At 38.6% G+C, this 21,073-nt stretch overlaps 1 protein-coding gene across 1 annotated transcript in view; it reads left to right on the plus strand.

Annotated features, from left to right (window-relative positions):
• TLN2 (talin 2) overlaps positions 1–20,779 on the plus strand; it is a 146,636-nt gene extending 125,857 nt beyond the window's left edge. The window contains 7 exon segments of the mRNA XM_039558008.1: positions 2,970–3,075; positions 4,688–4,812; positions 11,493–11,618; positions 13,380–13,442; positions 13,536–13,718; positions 15,847–15,972; positions 16,963–20,779. Coding sequence (XP_039413942.1) covers positions 2,970–3,075; positions 4,688–4,812; positions 11,493–11,618; positions 13,380–13,442; positions 13,536–13,718; positions 15,847–15,972; positions 16,963–17,091 — 858 coding nt within the window. The 3' untranslated portion in view covers positions 17,092–20,779.
• The last annotated feature ends 294 nt before the right edge of the window (positions 20,780–21,073 follow it).

Raw genomic sequence — 21,073 nt, forward strand, 5'->3', positions numbered from 1 at the left:
CCCACCATAAACTCTAGACATACTAGGGACAGGCCTGTCCCCCAGACTGAAGAGGTTTCATAATCTTTATGAAGGCACTGTTACATGCCTCTTGCAGCCACACCTACTCAAAGCCATCCCAAAATCCCCAGCCAGCACTGCCTCACAAAGAACTCTCCAATACATCAGAAATGACACCCCCGAAGTTCTGCATAAAACTTCTGCACTCAAATCCAAACTCATGAATCCTGCTGTCAGTGGGCTTTTCTTGACCGTACATAATTATCACATAAGATACTAATTATCCCATATTTGTTCTTCTGTTGCTATTAATTTGTAGGAAGCAATAAAATGTGTTTGAACTAACATTTATGAGATATTGATGTTTCTGGAGAAGACTTAAATCAGAGATCAGCTTCATGGATGACCAGCGATTTCTTTTAGGTGGCTCTCAGCTGATGTATTAAAGTCTCTGAAACTGAAATTTGCAGCCACTAACTGCAGATTAGCAAACCCAAATCAGTTTTGTTGCTGAGAACAGAGCATGTGTAATTACTTGCATCAACTTGCTGAAATATATGTATGAAACTACAGTCACAGTTGCGCTTGTCACTAGCGGGGAAATAGTTCAAGAATGTTGGAACTTGCTAATAGAATTCTTAGAGCTGTATTTCAGTAAGTGATTTAGCATTAGATGTCTGATCCATTTTTAGTTTAGAGGTACTGTGGTGAGTTCTTCAGATTTGACCCCTGGAACGCTGTCAGTATGTGTTTCAAACTGAGTGCCAGAACAGACCGAAGACTTGAATAAATTTTTGCTCATTTTATTTCTCTCTCTCTCTGCGTAAGTCAAGAGGCTTAAGGTAAGGAAGGCATGTTCCATTTTATTGAAGTAACAGGCCTTTCTTACCTTAAGCCTCTTTACGTTCAGGGCCCTAAAGCCCTGAGAAAGTTCTGCCCCCTCGTACCACGCCCTGCCCCTTCCCTAGTGTTGGCTCCCTTAGAAAACTCTGGTGGTTTAGAACCCCTAGGTCTGCAATTTCATTTAATTTACACCATCCAGAAACGCAGATCATGGGGGATTGGAAATCTCCAATTAGTCCATCTGGCACCCTGTGATACAGTTGTCAGTAAGTTCAGTTATACCCTCAGTGGTCAGGCTAGGGATGCTTGCAAGGGCTGCCTCAGCACAGGGTGCCAGGGGTTGTCCAACAGCCATATTTCTTTGAAAATGATACTTGTTAGGTGCAAGAGTTGTCAGATGCAATATCTAAAATTTCTCAAGCCCCAGTGTATTAACTTGTGCAGAGGTGGCATTGGGCAAGTGGCACAAAACTGACTTGTTTGCTCAAAGGAATATTCCACTAATCACCTAGCTAGGGGTAGAGCCAGGAACACGCTAATTCCAGCTGTACGGCATGCTCTTCTTAGTAAAACTCCTTTTAAGTTGTACTACTCTGGTTCAAGACTGACCTGTTCTGCATATCCATACGCTCCATCCTGGTCTGTGTTGATCCATGGGTACTTGAGGGAAGTCTGGAGCTTTGGTTGTTGTCCATGACTCTGTGGGGATGAGACTCTGCTGACAGTTCTAAGCTGGCTTTAAAACAACGCAGTTCTTTAACAGCCTAGTTTTAAAATGTGCTCAGTTTTTTCAATTCCAACATTGTCAACACTATGACAGATAGTACTAGTGTCACAGTTACTGGAGTAAAAAATGGCATTCTTTGTAATAATCCTGACCACATGTGTGTATTTTTTTGACGTTTTTGCTTATATTTGGAAGGTAACCCTTGAGGTGCTCTGTGCTCAGTTTCTGCCATGAGAAGAGTTTATGCAGTGTATAAATTTTGGTTATAACTGTGTTGTTATATTTTGTTAGTGTTGCAGATTGTAGCCATTGAGGATTCATGTACTTGTGATTACTGTGGAAATTTGTTGACTAAGGATCATCCTTAGGAAGCAGGAGACCAGTCCACACATGCGTTGACATGGGAGCTCCAGAGAGAGAGAATTCCTTGTGTGGCAGAGTTCCTACCAGACAAAGTTAGGAAAATAACTTGGTTTAGTTTATTCTGTCAAAGTAAATGGGTCATGCATTTGACTGCAGTATGGCAACACTCTGGCAAAAAGATACAATCTGTTTTCAATGTGCATCCAAAGAGGCTTGCAGGGGAGTTTTTGAAAACATTAAGAAAAAACAAACCTGGGTGTGACTTTCACAACTCAACCATTTGTTTTGCTCTTAAAGCTCTACCTATGTCTGTCACTCTTCTCTCAGAAGGAGCTTTTGAGTATACATAAATTTCCAGAATTTAATATTTTTCTTTACAATATGGTCATTAAAAATGCAGATGTTCCTGTTCAGGGAAAGAATTCCACTTCACTCTCTAACTGTCTTCGTGTTTTTCATTTGAAGCAGCGCAGTTTAATACTTGATACAAATTTAGTTCAGAGATTTTTTATCTTTTCCTTCTGTTTGAGGGTCTTGGCATTTTGTGTTCACCATTGCTGATTTTTTTCCAGAACAGGCAACTGGTACTTCCAGAACTCTGTAATTCTGTCTCTCAGAAATAGGGATGAACCAGTCTGTCAATACTTCAAAATCACCGTCTCTCCAAGAGTGTGAAAAGACTGAGCCTGATGCATAAGTATGACTAAAATACCTGAGAATGGAGGGCTAAAGCTGCATATTCCTCCCAGATACTCACAAGTGTGCCTCTGTTTTGGATAATTCTGTCCTAGGTTTAGGATTGAGAACTTCCAACAACGTTGTCAGTTCCTGCAGCTGTGCAAGGCAGTGCCACTTTCCTGGTGTGCATCCAACATTGCAGTGTAAGCCTTTGCTCCCAGTGCTTCACTGACAGTTACAGTTCTCTTGCTGGGCTCTCACACAATTGCTGTATAAAATAAAGCTTTCACGAGAGTGCCTTGGGAATCTTCCAGCATTCTGGAATCCTTACTAATGTGCATTCTATCCCTTTCTCTAGATTCTTCAAAAAGCAACTCCAGAGCTAAAGCATCAGCTGGCCTCTTTCTCCAAGCGGGTTGCAGGTGCTGTCACAGAGCTCATCCAGTCAGCAGAAGCAATGAAGGGTGAGTTGGGAAGCCGGACTACCAGTGTGGTGTGCTCACTACTCCGGAGATGATTATCTGATATTCAGTGTAATGTACACTGCAGGGTCTTCTCAGTTATTTCCTGCTGTTATCCATACATGATCCTTGGAAATCAATCCGAACCATAAGCAATTTTCATATATGGGAATCCATAATTTCTTTCCTCCTTCCCTCCTTATCTCTTAATACAGTTACTCTTTTTCGTAGAACAGTGATCTACATTATGCTGTTTCAAGTAATCTGTTCAAGTAGCTTTATTCAATTCTTCAGCTTTTTCTGCATTCTCTTTTATATTTCAAAATTTCAGTTTCCATTTGCTAACGAGGTAAACCAATATCAGATTTCTTCTATTCCCTAAGTGCTTTTTAAAAATCCTTATATTATTCTCATCTTTGGAGACATTTATTAATTTCTGGCAATTTTTTCATTTTACTTCATAGTCATTAAAATAAAAATTATTTCTTTTTTCACTTACTGCCTGTAGAGGATGTCTTTATTCACTTTAGAAACTTTTTTGTGGGAAGTAAAATGTTTTTTAACCATTCACAGTTTTCTTTCCTAATTTTCATGTATAGGTACATAATAAAATTGTCTCCTAACAAATATAACATGTAAATGTTTTAACCTTTGTGAAATGCCTTTTTTTGAAGAGGAACTGCTACATTTTACAAATTCGGGGTTGACTGTACTTACACTTGCTGCCTTCTTTCTTTTTTCCTGTTTATCTGCCAGTATTAGGGTTTAATATAGAACATCTTCATCCTGTACAGCATTTGAGCTGAGAAATGGTTTCTAGACCATGCCCTTAGAGGTTATGAACTTCTTTTGGCTGTTTCATTGTTTCCCTCAATTCAGAATATGGATGCTTTCTGAACCTTGTAATTCAGAGAATGATGTTAGGAAATCAAAAATAATAATGCACTGACAACTTCCAAAAATCTGAAACCACTTCCAGCCAAGTATTCATTTTGTGGATCTACAAAATTTCTTTGAGAAAAGAGAAATGCCAAAAAGTCAACAACAACAAAAAGTTGACCTTCAGATGTGATACAGAAACTGCTTTGGCCTGTTCTACATCACTGTTAGACACACACTGCCAAAAGTGTGCTTCCTTCAGTCAGTGCTAACTTCATCCCCAACCACTGCCAGCAAACAGACTGCCAGGTGTGCTGGGGGTGACTGTGTTGGCTGTAGCCTGTTCTCTCTACCGTTCTGTCAGACTTCTCAATGAGCCCTATGGCTTGGTCAAGTTAGGAGCCATCTGAGTAAGACCTCTGATAAACACAAGTTGAGTGACGGCTGGTTTTGTTCCCAGTATGGACAGTACCCCTTTTTGAAGCTTCTCTGCTTACACAATTATTAAATAAGTTACTTTCATAAGAGAATAATCCTGCTAAATACTTTTTTCCCCTCTGCTTTACAGTTTTCTCTGTGACATAAATCACTGGTTTCATGCCATTATGGCACTAAAATCAGCTTTCTGTGATGTACATTCTGTATTGGATACTTGAGGTGTGATTGCAATTCCCCCTGTTTGAGTGGCAGCTCACAGTGACACTGAAGTTATTGTCTCGGTCTCCATTAATTTCAGGGACAGAGTGGGTGGATCCAGAAGACCCAACAGTCATTGCAGAGACAGAGCTATTAGGGGCTGCAGCATCAATTGAGGCTGCAGCAAAGAAGTTAGAGCAGCTGAAACCGAGAGCCAAGCCTAAGGTGAGTGTCCATCCCCATTGTTTGTTTGAGGTTAACAAAGCAGAGGATGCACATTGCCTGTAGCCTGGTGTGTACTTTGCTACTGGCCACGATAATGGTGTAAACAATCAAACCTTGCATGAGTCTCAGTGCCACAAGGTGCTGCTCTGGATGGCACTTACCCCTGAGGGTAGAGGGTAAAAAGATGCTTTTCAGGGAGGGAGTCAAGCACCAGCCATGAGCAAGCAAAGGGAGATAAGCCAAATGTTAGAAATGCTTGTAATAGTTATGGCATCATTACTGTTGATTATTTAAATTTCTGTTTCCAAACATATTTTACTGGTGTGTAGTCATTCTCACTTGCTTTCTTTTGGAGATCCTTTGTTCACATCTGAATTTGTGTAGTATAGCAGGAGAAAGCAGCAGCAACACAGATGGGATCCAAGAGAATGTAAATAACCTGCAGGATTTTCTAAGACTAAAACCAGCATTTTATGCCATGCTCAGAGAATAGCTCTTTCAGTGTAAAATCAGATACATTGTATGATCATTTCTATGTAATTTTCCTGAAGAAAATTAAATTACAGTTCATTATGATATCAATTGGTGTTGCATGTTGCCAGGTCATTTCAAATGTGTCTCTGAAGATATAAAATTAAGCCAACTATTTTCATGTGCAGCACAGAGGGAATATATGAATCTGGTGGATCCCAGAGAATTGCTACCTTTTGCCTGGTGTTAACGGGCAAGTTTTAGTAGAAATTACTATGTTGCATCTCGTTAAAATGAAAAACGTGTTTTGGCTGTGTAATTGACTTCAGGAAAGGACTATGTATCTATTTTCCTGTTTATGCTGCTTTGTAGGTGCAAAACTGTTTTCAAAGTGAAGCTAATGAGAGTCTTTCTAAAAAGCAGAGCCTCAAGAACATTCAGTGTTGGATGATTGTATTGGTGCAGGGTAGTATTTTGTTATTTAGGAGCATCAGATGAAATAGTTCTTGGAAGCTTCAGCCTTTTGAGGACTTCCCACCCCCCACTCCCTGCTTAGTGATAGGAATAAATTAACTCATGAAAAAGAAATGCTCTTTGTCTGCATTTTTTAGCAAGTACATCCATTTTGGTTATAAAGAAAAATGGTCCTTTATAATGAGATTCTACAGAGTGGAGGACACAGGCTGAGTCTGAGGAGTGGAAAAGTCCTCCATCACCTTTTCTATACAATCACTGCACAATAGCACATGTGTGTTGCCTGGTAACCATAGAGCAGTTTCCTTCCAACATCTAAGCCACTCCAGGGTCATTGTAATTTCCCAGTGAATACAGCTCTCACACCTGCTCATCATTTAACATGTTAATTTGAGTATCCAGCCTGCTTGTGACTTATTGGTCTGTCATTTTCTGAAACTAAAATTCATATCCAACTGTTTGTTTGATTTGGGATTTCAGCGGCCTTTGCATCCTTTTCAGATGTTTAATCTTTTTCACAATATGGATTATAATCCACATCAAAAGGTACTAGGAAGTTCACAGAGTGGCTCAAATAGCACTTTTTTCTGCTGCAGACTTGTAGCTTGTATCCTCCCAGAGCAGGATTTCCTGTGGTGAACAGGCTCTGTCTTTCTGATGCCCATCTTTGCCAACATACAGAGTACTGTAGTAGGAACACTTAGACTAGGTGTAAGGGTTGCTTTGTCTTGTGCTCAGTCTATGAAATGCAGGAATAGGAGTTATTTTCTACAATGAAACAGACTATCTAGACAATATCCTGCTTTGGTTAACAGCAATCATCATCAAGTGAACTTGCAGAGAAGTCCTTAGTTGGTAATTTTAGAATATCTACCTGCAGGAAATCCATCATCTTCATCATTACTAGTTGGTGGCTGATTCTCTGGTTTTTGGTAAAGTTTTTTTATTGGTGCAGGGAGTGGGAGTCATTTGATTTAAGCTTGAAATTTTCATCTTTGTGTTCCAGTTTGTCTTTTACCTCTGAAAAAGCCCCTAATAGCTGAAGGTAGGGTTTCTTCTCATTTGTTCCACTATCTTCATTATGTTAAAACTTTTCAATTTTTTTTATTTCTTATTTTCCTTGTTTCCTCTTCATATCTTTGCACCTCTCATGCTCCCATTGATGTCTTAGGCTGACACAAATAGCATGAGACATCTTCATTTTATACTACTGGGAATCATCTTATCCCAGAGAACAATTTCTAATGAGATACAGTCCTTCTAACTGTTGCCTGTGTTTTATTGTACGATGCTTATTTTGTTTGCTTTAAATCCTGGTTGTTTGGCTGCAGGTGAATGTGCTCCCAAAATGCTTAGTCCACTAGACCACAGCCCCACTGACACCCTTTAAATATCTGTACGTCTTCTGAGTTTGTATCTTGGAAGAACTTTGAGGACTCTCCTGAGCAGGTGTTGTTACTACTGTCTGTAATACAAAACCTGTTCAGTGTTCTCCTTGCCATGTTCAAGGTGGGAAGTGATCTGAGAAGCAATGAGATCTTTATGGTTTATTAAACAGGATTTGGCTGTCATGTTTCCTTTAAGTGCAATTATTTTTCCTGAGTGTGGATGCTTACTTTTTTCAGTTTTCCATTTGGAGAGTCAGGTGTATTGCAATGCAGGCACATATTCCTTCTGTTATGCAAATATGCTACTGCCTGTAAAAAAACAACCCCCAAAACGAGTAATTTTCTGAAGAAGAAAAATATTTTGTCTAATAAAATCTACATGCTAATACTGGGCAAAAAAAAACACTTTAAGTAAAAAGATATGGTAGATGAGGTACAACAGGAGAGAGCATTGCTGTCCCTACCCTACTCTGTCTGCTCTTCATGCTTCTGTGCAGGCCTCTGCCTCCAGACAACACTGGTGCCTTGTAGTCAGTAAGAGTTCCCTGCTGGTAGCTTTCAGCAGTTGGTCCTTTGTTTTTTTAACCCAAGATGAATCAAACCTGGATGCCTTTTTCTGCAGGACTCTGTGTGATATGTTTGATATATTAGGTTGTTATTTAATCCAACTATATATCAAACATATTCCTACAGTGTCCTGCCCTGTCTCCGGGGGTTTTAACATAGTAGAAGGCAATATGAAGGAGTACAGTCACTCTCAAGCAGGTTTAGAAGACTTCCTGCAGACTCCTAACCTAATCTGGTATAAAATACATACATGGAGGGCTCCTTTATCAGTAGAGTTGCTCTTGGAGAGACTTTTAAGTTGTGTAGGGCTCTTTGTGACAGTGAGCAGCAGCTGTGCCAAGAACTGACTTTCACTGAAATGGTTACTGTGTTTTCCGTGGCCCAGTGCAGTAACTTACTCATATTGGTTTGCTCATTATGAAGTAGAAGATGAGAGGTGCTTGAAAATAAAATGGTTTGTCTTTTGTAATTTTTGCTACTGTTTTGCAATGAGATTGGGGGCTCATTTGTTTTCCTATTAACCCTGACTTTATTTATGCTATCCCTAATAATGGAGATGCTGTAGAAAAACGGTTAAAATGCACTACAAAAACATCTTTTTTGTTTTGTTTTCAGTGGCATAATCAACATTTTTAGGATATTCCATTCTACAGACTTTATAGTGAGCCTGATGTTTGTCTGTTCTCGTGACTTCATTTTTCAATCCATTTATAGCTGTACGTAGTTAATAACAGCATATTAGTTTAGGCTTGAGGAAAATGAGATGCTGATCTTCATGGGGGTTGCTTGATGAAGGAGAAGCTAATCACTTGTGTCATAGATCTGGGTTTCTAAAGAAACTCGCTCTAAAATCTCACAACATGGTATTTTCTGCCATGTATCACATCAACGCTCTCAACTTTATTCATGAAGGCTTTGAATTGACACATGTTGTGAGGGTACTATATATGAGTGTGAACTTAAGACAGTCCAGGAGACACTCTTTTAATAATGGGAATGGTGGAATAATTATTTTTCTTGTAGGGCGTTTTGCAGTGCCCAGTCTTGTGCTGCTCCCTGTCCTCATTACTAAGGAATGATCTTGGGAGAGCACAGGCAGGAAACACACCCACAGTGCTGGCTGAGTGTTGTGCCGCCTCCCCCATTGATATCCAGCCCTTAGATGTACGTCACACCTGAGAATGCTGAAGGGCAAACCACAGGGAAGGACTAGAAAAGAAGGATTTGTTAGAAAAGATGAAAAGCCAAGAGGCATTCAACAGTTTGAGTGCTGTGTAAGGCTGCTACAAAAATAAATTCTTCACAGAAGGGATCAACTGTCAAAAGAATTTTTTTTTTTTAAAGTAAAAGAACTTGTGAGATGTCAGGGAATGCAAGACTTGAAAGTTTGAGAACCTTGAGGTGTGGCTTGTTCTTCCAAGCCCCAGATTTCAATATAATTGGAAAGAAACTGATTTGGTAAACGGGGGAGAAAAAAATCTGTTACCAGATGAGATACTAAAGTTTAGCTGTCTGTTTTTCCTGCTGAGCTTCACCTGCTGCTCCACTGTGAAAGTTAATCCAGCCATTGAACAATGGCATTCTTGATAATGCAAGCTTTGATTTCTTGGCATTCTCTTTGAAAAGTAGTAATTTTTGCTTAGGACTCGTGTACAATATTTAGTCCACTCACTACCCTGAACTGAGTTCAAACAACTGCTTTTGTTCAGCATCTTTTTGGTGGCTGTTTTTTCACAAATTGAATTCCATCTGGGCACATACACAGCTGTCCAATAGATCAGACTATGGCCATGAGCATTTTATTAAACTTCAGCAAAGACTGACTCCTCCTTTGTAATAAATAAGCAGATATTGAAGTTCTCACTCACTTAAGTTTGAGTTCCTGACATTGAGTGCTGACATATAAAGAGTAATGCACATAATATATTTTATGTTGGAAATAAGAATTTAAAAACTTGATAGCAAGAAGTCTTGGACAAAAGTAAAAGTGCAGTAACAGTCTGTTAAATTTATTGTCAGTCAGTGGTACTTTTGTTGATATTTCAGTTTCAGTCTTTAGTCAAATCAAAGTCAATAATGCATGTTTTAGTAAGGACAATAATTCTGATAGAGACTTTACTGGATTCATTTTAATCACTCTGGCAATGTTGTGATTGAAATAAGAGTTTCATAAGTAAGACCTGAGACATGTAGAGGGCTGACGTGATTGCACTTAGGTATAATAATGTTCATGATGTTGCATTGCAAGCACTGCCAAAATTTTATGTGGAACATGACTTTCCAAAGCTTTGCAAAGATATATACTTTAGTTGATGGGAATAGCCCAATGGCAAGGCAAGACAAATACTTTTCCATGGATTAGGTGGCTTTTCCTAAAAAAAAAAACAAACAAAACAAAACAAAAAAACTTTCAAGTGGTAAACATCTTTATCTACACATCAGTTTTCCTTTTCAGATGATTCAGTTTTCCTGGTGTCTGTGGATGCTATTGTTTCATCTCCTGGACTTTTAGTTATGTGACAGTTACACGAAATGCTGTAGGACTGAGCACTGCTTGATGGGCCATTTTGTAATTACTCATAAATATCTTTTATTATTTTATAATTAACTACTATTTCATCAAACTACAGTATCAGGAGAACTAAATCTGACTTAAATTTATATGGGTGTGCTTAGACTTGCAAACGAAGTACCCAATTTTCTAATTCACAGCCCACCTGGCTGGTGTTTCTAAAGTTACTTGTGTGACACAAGAATGCTGCCAAAGTTAGAAAAACCTGTATTTCAAAAGTCTCATCTCTCTCAAGGTAGAATGCCCTGATACTGTAGCCACTAGCCCTACTCGTCATACAGCCTTGGATTCCACTGGCTTGTGATTGGATCACAAACAAAATATATTATGTTGGATTATTTTATATAAAAAACTATTGCAATATATGCCCAGGCCTGGTTCTGTCTAAAATAATAATAACTGTTCATCTCTATCTATTTTGTTAACTGTTCAGAAGCTAGTAAGCATGCTTAGATGGCTAAATGTTTTCAATACTTGTTTAAATTATTTGAAAGTCAGGAAAGTTCTTACAGAACAATAAATTGGCATTTTAAATAGTAAGAAACCTCATTAGGAGGTTTTGCACATGCTTGTTGAAAGACATGCTTGGATGACTGAAGTGTTCCAGACAGACCTTTGGAACTTCATATCTCCAAGATCACTAAACTGGACTGCTGCACAAAGCTGCTTTCTGTGCAGTGACAGCTCTTAGCAAAAGCTGCTAAATCTATGCTCTTGCTTGGTACCTACTTTACGTTCCTTAGTACAGGTGAATGAGACAACACACATTTATCATTGTTCAATGCCTTAAGTCTTCAGGTATTTAGAAAATGCTTTCCCTAGTTTAGCAATCCTGGAAGCCACTGTTATGGCACTAGAGAGATCATCTTGATAGGAAAAACAAGAATTTCTTTTCAAACTTCCACTTTTCTGAATGTAGTTTAGAGTAGCCCTAGTGGAGGTAATGCATTAGAAAGTTGATGGCATTCTTTAAGTATCTTGTGTGATACTCTGTTTCAGTGTGGGCAGCCACAAGGGCAAGCTAATACTTAATTTATGTTGACTCCCAGCTTTAATCCACACAGAACTCCTTTGCAGAAAATGATATTGTAGGTCTTACTGACTTTACTGATGAATTCCAAAATCTTCTTGTCTTTGTATATGTCCTCACTCTTGAAAGTGTAATTGCTTTCAGGTGAATGTGTAACATTGTTTTTTCTTGGTTATAGCAAGCAGATGAGACTCTGGATTTTGAAGAACAGATCCTGGAAGCAGCTAAATCCATTGCAGCTGCTACCAGTGCCCTTGTGAAGTCAGCTTCAGCAGCCCAGAGGGAACTGGTGGCTCAGGGAAAGGTGGGTAAAGAGGACATGTAGCAACAGTAGTGGGGGAAAGCACCGAAACTGAATCCAGTCTCCTAACTGTGCTGTTAAAAGCAGTAGGAAAGAAGCTTGGGAATGACTAATGGAAATGTAAATTTTTCATTGCTCATCACAATACACGGCCCAGATCTGGTTCTGTTTAAAAAATCCCACAGTTAGGTTTATTTAAACCTCACAAGTGGTGTTTGGTTCTTCAAATGATTCAGTTGTGGGTAGTTTTACTGTGGGGGTTTTTCACTTCATGAAGATCTGTGATTCAAGCTAGTAATGTATAGTCCCACACAACAGTTTGGGGATCCAAACCCAAATGTCACAATGTACAATACTGCTCTGGACCAGAACAACAAAAGGCGTCAGTAATTGTGCCCTCAGTGTCTTGTGATTCAATGGGGACACAGGCCTGCATGTAAAGTCAGTACACTGAAGTAGCTGTGCTTGTAGTTACTGCTGGGACCAATGGAAGGAGTGTTTACAATATGTCGTATCCTGTAGGTGTGGTCAGAATTGAGGTTTTGTAAATTATTTCATATCCATCACTATTTTTCACACTTAGTATACTCTGAAATATAAAATCAAAACATCAACCAGGTATGTTGCCTGCAAGAACAATTTATTATAGGACCATTGTTGTATAGTTATGGTTTCCATTTTCACCTAATTCTTAACTTGGAGCAGGCTGTCTTACAGATCCCACAATCAGGCTATGCTGTCTGCTTCAGCCTGGATTCTGGGAAGCTAGTGCTTTTGGCTCTAGCAGGAGCACAGAGCACTTAGTCTGTGGTCTACTTAAAAGTACCTGTTCAGGGGATGATAAGGCAAGAAAACCTTGAAACCTAAATAGTTTAGGGACCTAATGGGTTTTTTTTGTATAACTGATTTTTTAGTTACATAAAAGTATCACCATATCTACAAGAGAACATACCTTCTGTTTATGTTGGTGCTGCACTTAATGATTTGATTTCATTCCCTGGACTTCTCATTATGCACAAATCCCTGTTTCCATTTCTTTTAAAACACAAGCTTCTGGACCATGTTTGCATTTCACATCTTCCAGCTTCTCTCCCAAAACCACTCAGACCCAGGCAGCTGGGGGTGTAGGTCTGGCAACCAGTTATAGAGTTTAGTTTCATTGCTTTCATCTAACATGGGAAGAAGACTGTCTCCAAATTGTTGCTGTTACTGCTGATGCCACGAACACTTCAGTGGAAAAGCCATGCAGAAAACTGGGCTGCTGTCCTAAACTGCCATTATTAGGCATGAAGGCACTTGGAGGGCTTCCCTGTGAAGCTTTCTGATCTGTACCTTCCCAGAGTGCTTGCATCAGAAGAGATGAAAGAATAATGTAAATTCAAATGTATTATGGAGACAGAAGTAAGTTATTTTAAAGCCTGGGAGTTAAGGAACTGCTGCTTCAACTGTTGCTTAGGCTGTGGCTTCAACCATCAGTAATATGCTAATTACTGGTTATTCTGGTAATTACTTCTGTGTGTTCCAAGAGTGGGTCAGCTGAAGCAGTATAGTAAGTTGGACACTTCCTGAGCAGGCAGATGTATGCTGGAAGCACAGTTACTCTGACAACTGACTTCCAGTTGGATTTTCTGCTCCTGGATGTGCTGGGCACAGTCACAGGTACAGGTGTTTCCTTTCTTCATGGATTACTGCTTGTCTAATTCTGAGACAAACCAATTGTATTTTCTGTTTTCTTGTAAGCCATCTCTGAACTGTTTTTTTCAGGTTGGAGCAATCCCTGCAAATGCAGCTGATGATGGACAGTGGTCTCAGGGACTTATTTCTGCTGTGAGTAACTACTTCTCTTGAGAAAACTGGCACCTTCCCTGAAGAAAGAATATCCTGTGAGAATAGACAGTGACTTTTTTTACTGCCTTCTAGGCCCGAATGGTGGCAGCTGCAACCAGCAATCTCTGTGAAGCAGCAAATGCATCAGTTCAAGGCCATGCTAGTGAGGAGAAACTCATCTCATCTGCCAAACAAGTTGCAGCTTCTACAGCACAGTTGCTTGTGGCTTGCAAAGTGAAGGCTGATCATGACTCTGAAGCCATGAGGAGGCTACAGGTACTTGTTTTCTTAACTACTGAAAACCCATGGTAGTGCTATGTAAACACTGTTTCAGCACTCCAAGATTATACATGTGTTCAACAATTTCTTTAAGTGCTAGCCTGGATTGTGGTCAGTCTTCCTTTGTTTCTAGGAGTCAAGAGATAGCAGTTGTAGATAGAGCATTTCTAAAATGGAGAATCATTGTTAGACAGTAAGAAGAGAACCTAATGCAACATCTCAAGTCTGATTGAGCTTCTTTACATGAAACTGGTTCCCTTTTACTTTACACATCCATTTCATGCTAAGCTTCTCTGAACTGCTGCTGAATTAACACTGTGTTTTGATGGGTAAAATCTAACATCTCCAGAAGTTTTGTTTGAGGATGGTAATTTTTAAAATTACTACAGCCTTCTCTGACATCATGCCCTGCAGGCTCAGCCTGGAAATTAAGAACTGTTTCAGCTGCTTTTTTATACCACCCTTGGTGAGCAGTGAAAATTCCCCTTTTTCTTGTACTTGCACAGGTGCAACTAGTGGACACTCAGTGCAACAGTTCAAGTGTGGATAGGCAGAATCAAGTCCAACAGAAATACATATAACTAAGTATCTGTCTGAGCATGAGGAACTGATGTCATCATTTTTTTCAAAGTAGAAAAATTGTTTAAATATTTAGGAGGAAAAAATAAATGTATGAATGCGTGAAAAATCTGTTTGTTTCTATAGAAGACAGTGGTATGTCATAGGGCACTTATAGGGCTGAGATGGTTTTAGTGCTTTATAGTGGATTGATGTAGATTGACATTGCCAGAGGGGTGTGGGGAAGGTGTCAGTACCCGGAAGGTGGTTCTGCCCATAGTGCAATCTGCTCTGTAATATCCAAGGGCCAGGATGGGTCCAAAGGAATTTTAAATGCAGAACAAACAATAAAAACAGGAAGAAAATCAACTACTAGAGACTTTTCTCAGCTCTGATAGGAAATGTAGGGTTCTCAGTCATTGTGGGCAAATATTGTTAAATAGACATCAAATGTGAGAAATTGTTAGGGAATGTGAAAAGGAAATAAGCCCAAGCATGGACTGAAATTGAACTTTGCCATTTTACCAAGCTTCATTTTAGTCCCAGAATGAATAATGAATGGAAGAGCAGTTTGCACTTGGAAATCATGTCCTTTATCATAGCAAAACCAGTGAGTTGATGTCTACTAAATATTATTACTGGTGAACTTCCCAAAACTACTAAGACTTTTCAGCTGACTTTGCCCCCAGCAGAAATGTTTTCACATAGCTTTAATCAACAGGTTGGATTCAGGACTTTAAATGTTTTGCTTTTCTCCTATGTACCCCAATTTGAACTGCATTTCCCATGAATGTAAATTTGGAATGCACTGTTACAGAATCTTCCAAAACTTAATGAAACAATTGGAAATGTTTCCATTCTTTCTGGATGAGCTCCAGGTTGAGCAGAGCAAATTTCAAGTAATTTTTCCTTGGGCCATTTCAGTGAGAAGAGTTGAAAGGGAGATGTAGCTGGAAATATGGGATAGGACTGGGGGAAGGTGGGGAGGCAGGTTCAGAGCTGGTCCATGTGGCTTCCCTTCCTAGTGCCAGCATGTGGGAGCAGATTGTCTTGGCCTGCTGGCAGTACCCAGTTCAGACAACAAAAGATGTATTTTTACAAATGTTTAACTGTTTCTCTTTAGAAATCTGAGAATTTTTAGGAAATAAAGGTTTAAATCTGAGATAACCATGGCTGTGTAAGTTGCTAACTTGCCCTGATGAAAGTCCACTAATTTAAAAACTGAATTGTTTTATAATATCTTTATACACTAGCTTTTAGTTTCTGTTCTTCTCAAAAAACCAAAATCTGATCAGCATAATATAACTTGCAGTTTCATCCACTGTTTTATTTCAAACTGTAGGAAAAACATCTCATTTGTAACTTCTCCAACTTTCAGCTTCTTAAAACAAATGAATTTTTTTCTCTCTGTAGCACTGATTTTCAAAGATTAATTTGCTTTTCACTGGGGAAAAAAACCCATACCTTTTCTATGCAGTCAAGCAAAGATGTTTTAGTTTTGATGTTCACACAAATCCACATTAGTTACACATTTTCCTTATTACTGAATTTCTTACCTTTCTCAAAGGCTGCAGGAAATGCTGTCAAGCGTGCATCAGACAATCTTGTCAGGGCAGCCCAAAAAGCAGCATTTGGAAAAGCAGAGGATGATGACGTTGTGGTCAAAACGAAGTTTGTGGGTGGCATTGCTCAGGTTGGTACAATCACTCCAGAAATAAAGCAGGGAAAAACCATCACAGAAATGAGCAGTGTTACAATGTCCACCTGCTGCATTGCAGGCTGGACAAATCTATTTAGAAATTTATAATCAATTACTTGATGCCTCATTATCATGTAACCCCTGACATAAGAGCACAGGATGTGCTGAGTGGTGTTTGCACTTCTCCACTGAGCATTTGCTGTAATAGCAGTTACCATTGTCCAATAGCTTTTATTTTTGTTCTGATTAAATGAATGGATCTTTTCAGAATTCAATTATGTACTTTAAATGTTCCCAAATCTTAATGAAACAATGGCTTTGCGTATATTTAAGCAAAGAAAAAAAGAGTGAGAGATAAAAACCGATGATGTTTTGTTGTGTGACCATAATAATTATTGGAAAATAATAACAATATTTAAAAGTAGATTTCAAGGCTTCGTACCAAGGAAGGTACCAACTTCTAGATTCCTTATAATGAATGAGGTACCTCATATTCTGTACTTGCTACTTAAAAGATACTGGACGTGATTATTTCTGCATATCTGTACTACTGTAATTTTTTCTTTGGCGTTCTGAGATGCAGGAAAATACTGTGGATACCTGCAGTAAGGAATGTTCAATTTTACTGTCACTCAGACATTATGTTAAGACATGTGCTAATTCTGCATGTTCTAAACCCCCACTCTGCTGAATGTTGGGAGAATGCAAAGCTGTAAAATTCATCATGGATACATGATAAAACTGTGGTGGTAGATTCTTTTTCTCTTTTTCTTAGTCCTCTTTATGAAACAAGTGGGAATATAATACTTTTCTTGATGGCCTAGTCCTGGGATCTAGAAAAATTTGAGCAATTCCTGATGAAGTAATTGAAATTTGGTGCTTCTCTGGAGAATGCTCAAGGGCCAGCTGGGGCGTCATAGAGAAAGAAATCTTATTTTACAGACAGTATTCCTTGCTGTCATAATTCATGCTTCTGTTTTCTAGATCATTGCAGCCCAAGAAGAAATGCTGAAGAAGGAAAGAGAGCTGGAAGAGGCAAGGAAAAAGCTGGCTCAGATCCGCCAACAGCAATACAAATTTCTACCCACAGAGCTGAGAGAAGATGAGGGTTAACCTGCTGAGATTTTTTCTTCCTTTTTATTCTTTTGTTTTCTTTTTTTTTCCTCTTTTTTTTTTTCTTTTTAAGAAATAAGCTAAAGGGGGACAGCACATTGAGAACTGCTCTAACAGCATACTGGTATGCCAAGCACTTAGATAAATAAACTGTCTGTCATAGCTTTGGATGAGCAGAGGGCAATAAACACTTGTTCTTTCCCATCTGCTCAGCTGAGGTGCATGATGATCAAATAATGGTACGGTGTTAGGTTCATCATTCCTGTTCCTCCCTTGACTTATATCTCAGGAGAGAATGTTTCACTTTTTACTAAAGATACTAAGTCAGTATTATTGTCACTTTCCTGATGCTTGAGGTATTTATCGTTCCTTGACTTGTTCTAAAATATTGATAATATTAGTAGGAGAAGAGTCAAGAAATATTTCATATGATAAATATCACATGAGCTGGTGGTTCTCCCCAAGTACCCTTGTAAAAAGAAGACCAAGATGGAGAAGGATGTATGGCTGAGTGGAGAAACACGCATGAGTGTGGCTTTGAAGAAGAAGCCTGTCCTCTTTCAGTGTTATATAGCTGGTTCACCCCAAAACTGGAGGAATTGTCTCTGCAGCTGTTTGCACTACTAGTATTGCTCCTTACCTGATACCAACAAGCTTCTGCTTGTACAGTATTTAGGTTTACAAAATGTGGCAATTGCCATTCTTTAAAGAGCTCAAAAAACAAAGAAATGGAAACCTTGTCACTGCCTCAATAATAGCAGGTTCATGAAAGAAAATGCTGTTTCAATTATATACCTCTAATGTGTGACTACTTTTACAGTATTATACACACATACACATGCTCTAACATTGGACTGAATAGTTTGCATTTTGTTTTTTAATTGAAATTATCTGGTTCGTACTGTGGTATTTCTGCTAGAATGTATCTCAGTTAAAAATGGGAAATGCCCAGTACAACAAAAGACTATCACAACTCTTGTTATTATTTTAATAATTACATTTATAATTATTATGTTTTGAAACCTGTGGGAATTGTAGGAGAAAAGAATAAGTGATTTACAAGTAGATTTACAAGTTTTCCTGTAATATATTTTTAAAAAATTTGGACTCTAGAGAGTTTGTTTTCATAGTTGCTATTGATGAAAATGTATTCACCAAGGAATTGCAGAGAAGAAATAGCAGCAATCTATCAGCAATCTTTGTCTTCAGCTGCAGAAAGGTACAGTATGCTCTCAGTATCTCTGTTGTGACCTAAACAATAGAAATTTGGGTAGAATAACATATTTTACTCTGTCAAAGAGAGAACACAAGTCACAGCAACTTTAACTAGCAAAAGCTAAACTATTTGACTAACTACAGAAACATCTCTTCTAACAATAGTTTCCAACATGTCTCCGACTCCACTCAAGCCCTCTTAAACAATAATGGCAAGTCTGTTTAGGTCAAAGGATGTTGCCCCTCCAGTCGTTCTGAAGGCTGTGCTGTCCTTAGACCCCGCCAGGTACGTTCAGCTGAGCCCGTTGTGTTCTGTGCATACCCGCCTAGTTGTCATTGCTGCGGAAAATACTTGTCTTGTAGACTCCCCAGTAACCCCCTAGTGGTAGGTTCATCAGTTTGGATAGTGCTAACTCCTCATTTAAGTTACCTGCATGAGATAGAATTATCAGGAATTTTGTCACACTAGTACTAAATATATAGCAAAAAAATTGCTAGAGAATTAATAAATATTGACGTGTACAAAGGTTTTATTGTCTCTTCTCTGGTACTGACATATTTCAGACTTAGTAGAGTTGCTGGAGAATCCACAATCATGAGACGAAAAAAATTGGTATATCCCAAATGGAATCACTGGCATTGACAGATGTGCTGTGATGTGTAGGCTTGTGTGCAAATGCAAACCCTGTACCATCAGAGATGTGCAATTCCAAGTTCTTTGATTTGCTACTTCAACACAATCAATTTGGTTTTTCGTTCAACTCACTGTGAAGAGTGTCACAGTCTGGAATCCTACACCAAGAAAAAGGCTTCCTGTTAAGTCTTTGGGCAGAAGGTTAAACTGGTATTTATTGCTGTAAGACCTAAATAAAGACCGCTCTAGTGATAGGGATTTTCTGCTGCTGTTGGTAGGTTCAACTCCTTTGCAGCTTATGCCTTTCTCTTGTCTCACCTGGATGGCCTCACTTTCTGATCTCCTTTTCAGAAAGATCTGCAAAGCAGATTTGTTACTTTTTCCCTTTCAACGTATGTTTAACTGTTATTTGATCTCATTAAAGCATGAAGAAAGATGATGCTGTCTTTAACACCATGCCACTATTTTATTGTAGGTATAATACTGATGTAATATACTTTGGTCAGGATGGTATTTGCCAGTTTGATATAAGCCAAAAAAACCTTGTCAAATGCAACTATGTATGGAAATTATATAGCTAGAAAACTTTATCAGTATGTAGAAGGTAAGAGCATGTTCAAATGGTGCTCCAGAGAAGAGTGTTTGGGAAGTCCATTTTAGCACAGCTATTTTCAGACTTCTCTGTTTCTGATTTAGTGCCCCCTCTTACATGACAGAAAGTATTTTCTCCTTAGCTGTATGCTCCATAGAGGAACCACAGTCAGATGAATAGCTGAGCTGGACAACTGAAGTATTTTTTTACTCAGACTTTTGGGTCTTCATTTGTGAACCATTAAGAGAATATAAGGTCATTCTAAGTCTTTCTATTTCAGTTTTTTTTCTTGCTGTTATAATTTGCAGTATTGCTGAAGTCCACATGTGAACGTCTGTGGAGTTTGGAACTAGCCCATGCACTTCTTTGGCGTGGGGACTTGCAGCAGGAAGTGACAAGTTGGAGTAAGGGGTAGATGCTAATTGATAAGAAGGACAGATGTTTACTTTGTTCTGTTAACTTGTGAAATGATGAATGAGCTCTGTTGTATCTCACCCTTCTTCATGTGGAATTCACTCTGAGAATTGTATGCAAATTAAAAACAAAATGCCTCAAAGTTCTTTGTGTGCAAATAGTCTAATGTCATTTCCCCAGCTATTCAGAAAATTGAACATTTTATCATTTGTCTAAACTTTTATATATCAGAAGCCTCTAAAGTTACAAAAGGTTTGAAACAAAAATTGAATTCCAGACTTTTTTCATCTGTCCCTTTCCCTCTGATTTTCTGCACGTTCATTACCTAACTCCTAATGAAGGGAGAAGTACGTAAATCTAGAAACCTTCTCAACCTAAATATGTTTAGATCATGAGTGCATTTTTGTTTTTCATCAGTGCTTATCAAACTGATAAGATATTCAGGCCAGGAGTATGGCATTTATCATCCCTACGTATTTTTTTAACCTCTTGGGTTTTGGGTTTTCTCCCCTTGGGGAGTGGGCTTGGTTTAGGGGCAGGTATCTTATACTGTAAAAGTTTTCTCCTTATGTAATTGTGTCATGGTTAACAAAGAGAGTTATCTGCCCATAGTTGTCATGATTTCTGAAACCTGCTTTTCTGTATTCATGTTGCTTGCATTAAACACATTGTGGTTGGTCATGTTAATGGAACAACACATTTCTGGGGCACAGTTTATGATGCCAAATGCAAAAACTGTTCAGTCAGGTGAGTTACAACTCTGTTACAAATTGCTCTCATTTACCGAGCTATAAATAAGTGCCATTTTGTCACTTTAAAAAAAAAAAAAAAAATTAAAAAAATAGAAGAGCAGTACAAACCCCTGTTTTTTCTCAAATTAGTGGACCTTGTTGCAGTGGAAGAACCTCCTGTTCAAGATGGTTTTGAAATTTTATGCCGGAGTTTCTAGGGGTTTGAACTCTCACTTTGTCTTCCTCTTAAAGTTTTAACCCCAAGAGAGGCACAATGAAGTTTGTAGTCATGCTACCATACCATTATGTATAGTATTTATCTAGCCGTAAAAATAAATAAGTAATATATTTCAGTTTGGTTCCACCAACAATAAGCCCCTTGAAGGAATTTTTTTT

This window comes from Corvus cornix, chromosome 10 (genome assembly GCF_000738735.6).
Source record: "Corvus cornix cornix isolate S_Up_H32 chromosome 10, ASM73873v5, whole genome shotgun sequence".
NCBI lineage: Eukaryota > Metazoa > Chordata > Aves > Passeriformes > Corvidae > Corvus > Corvus cornix.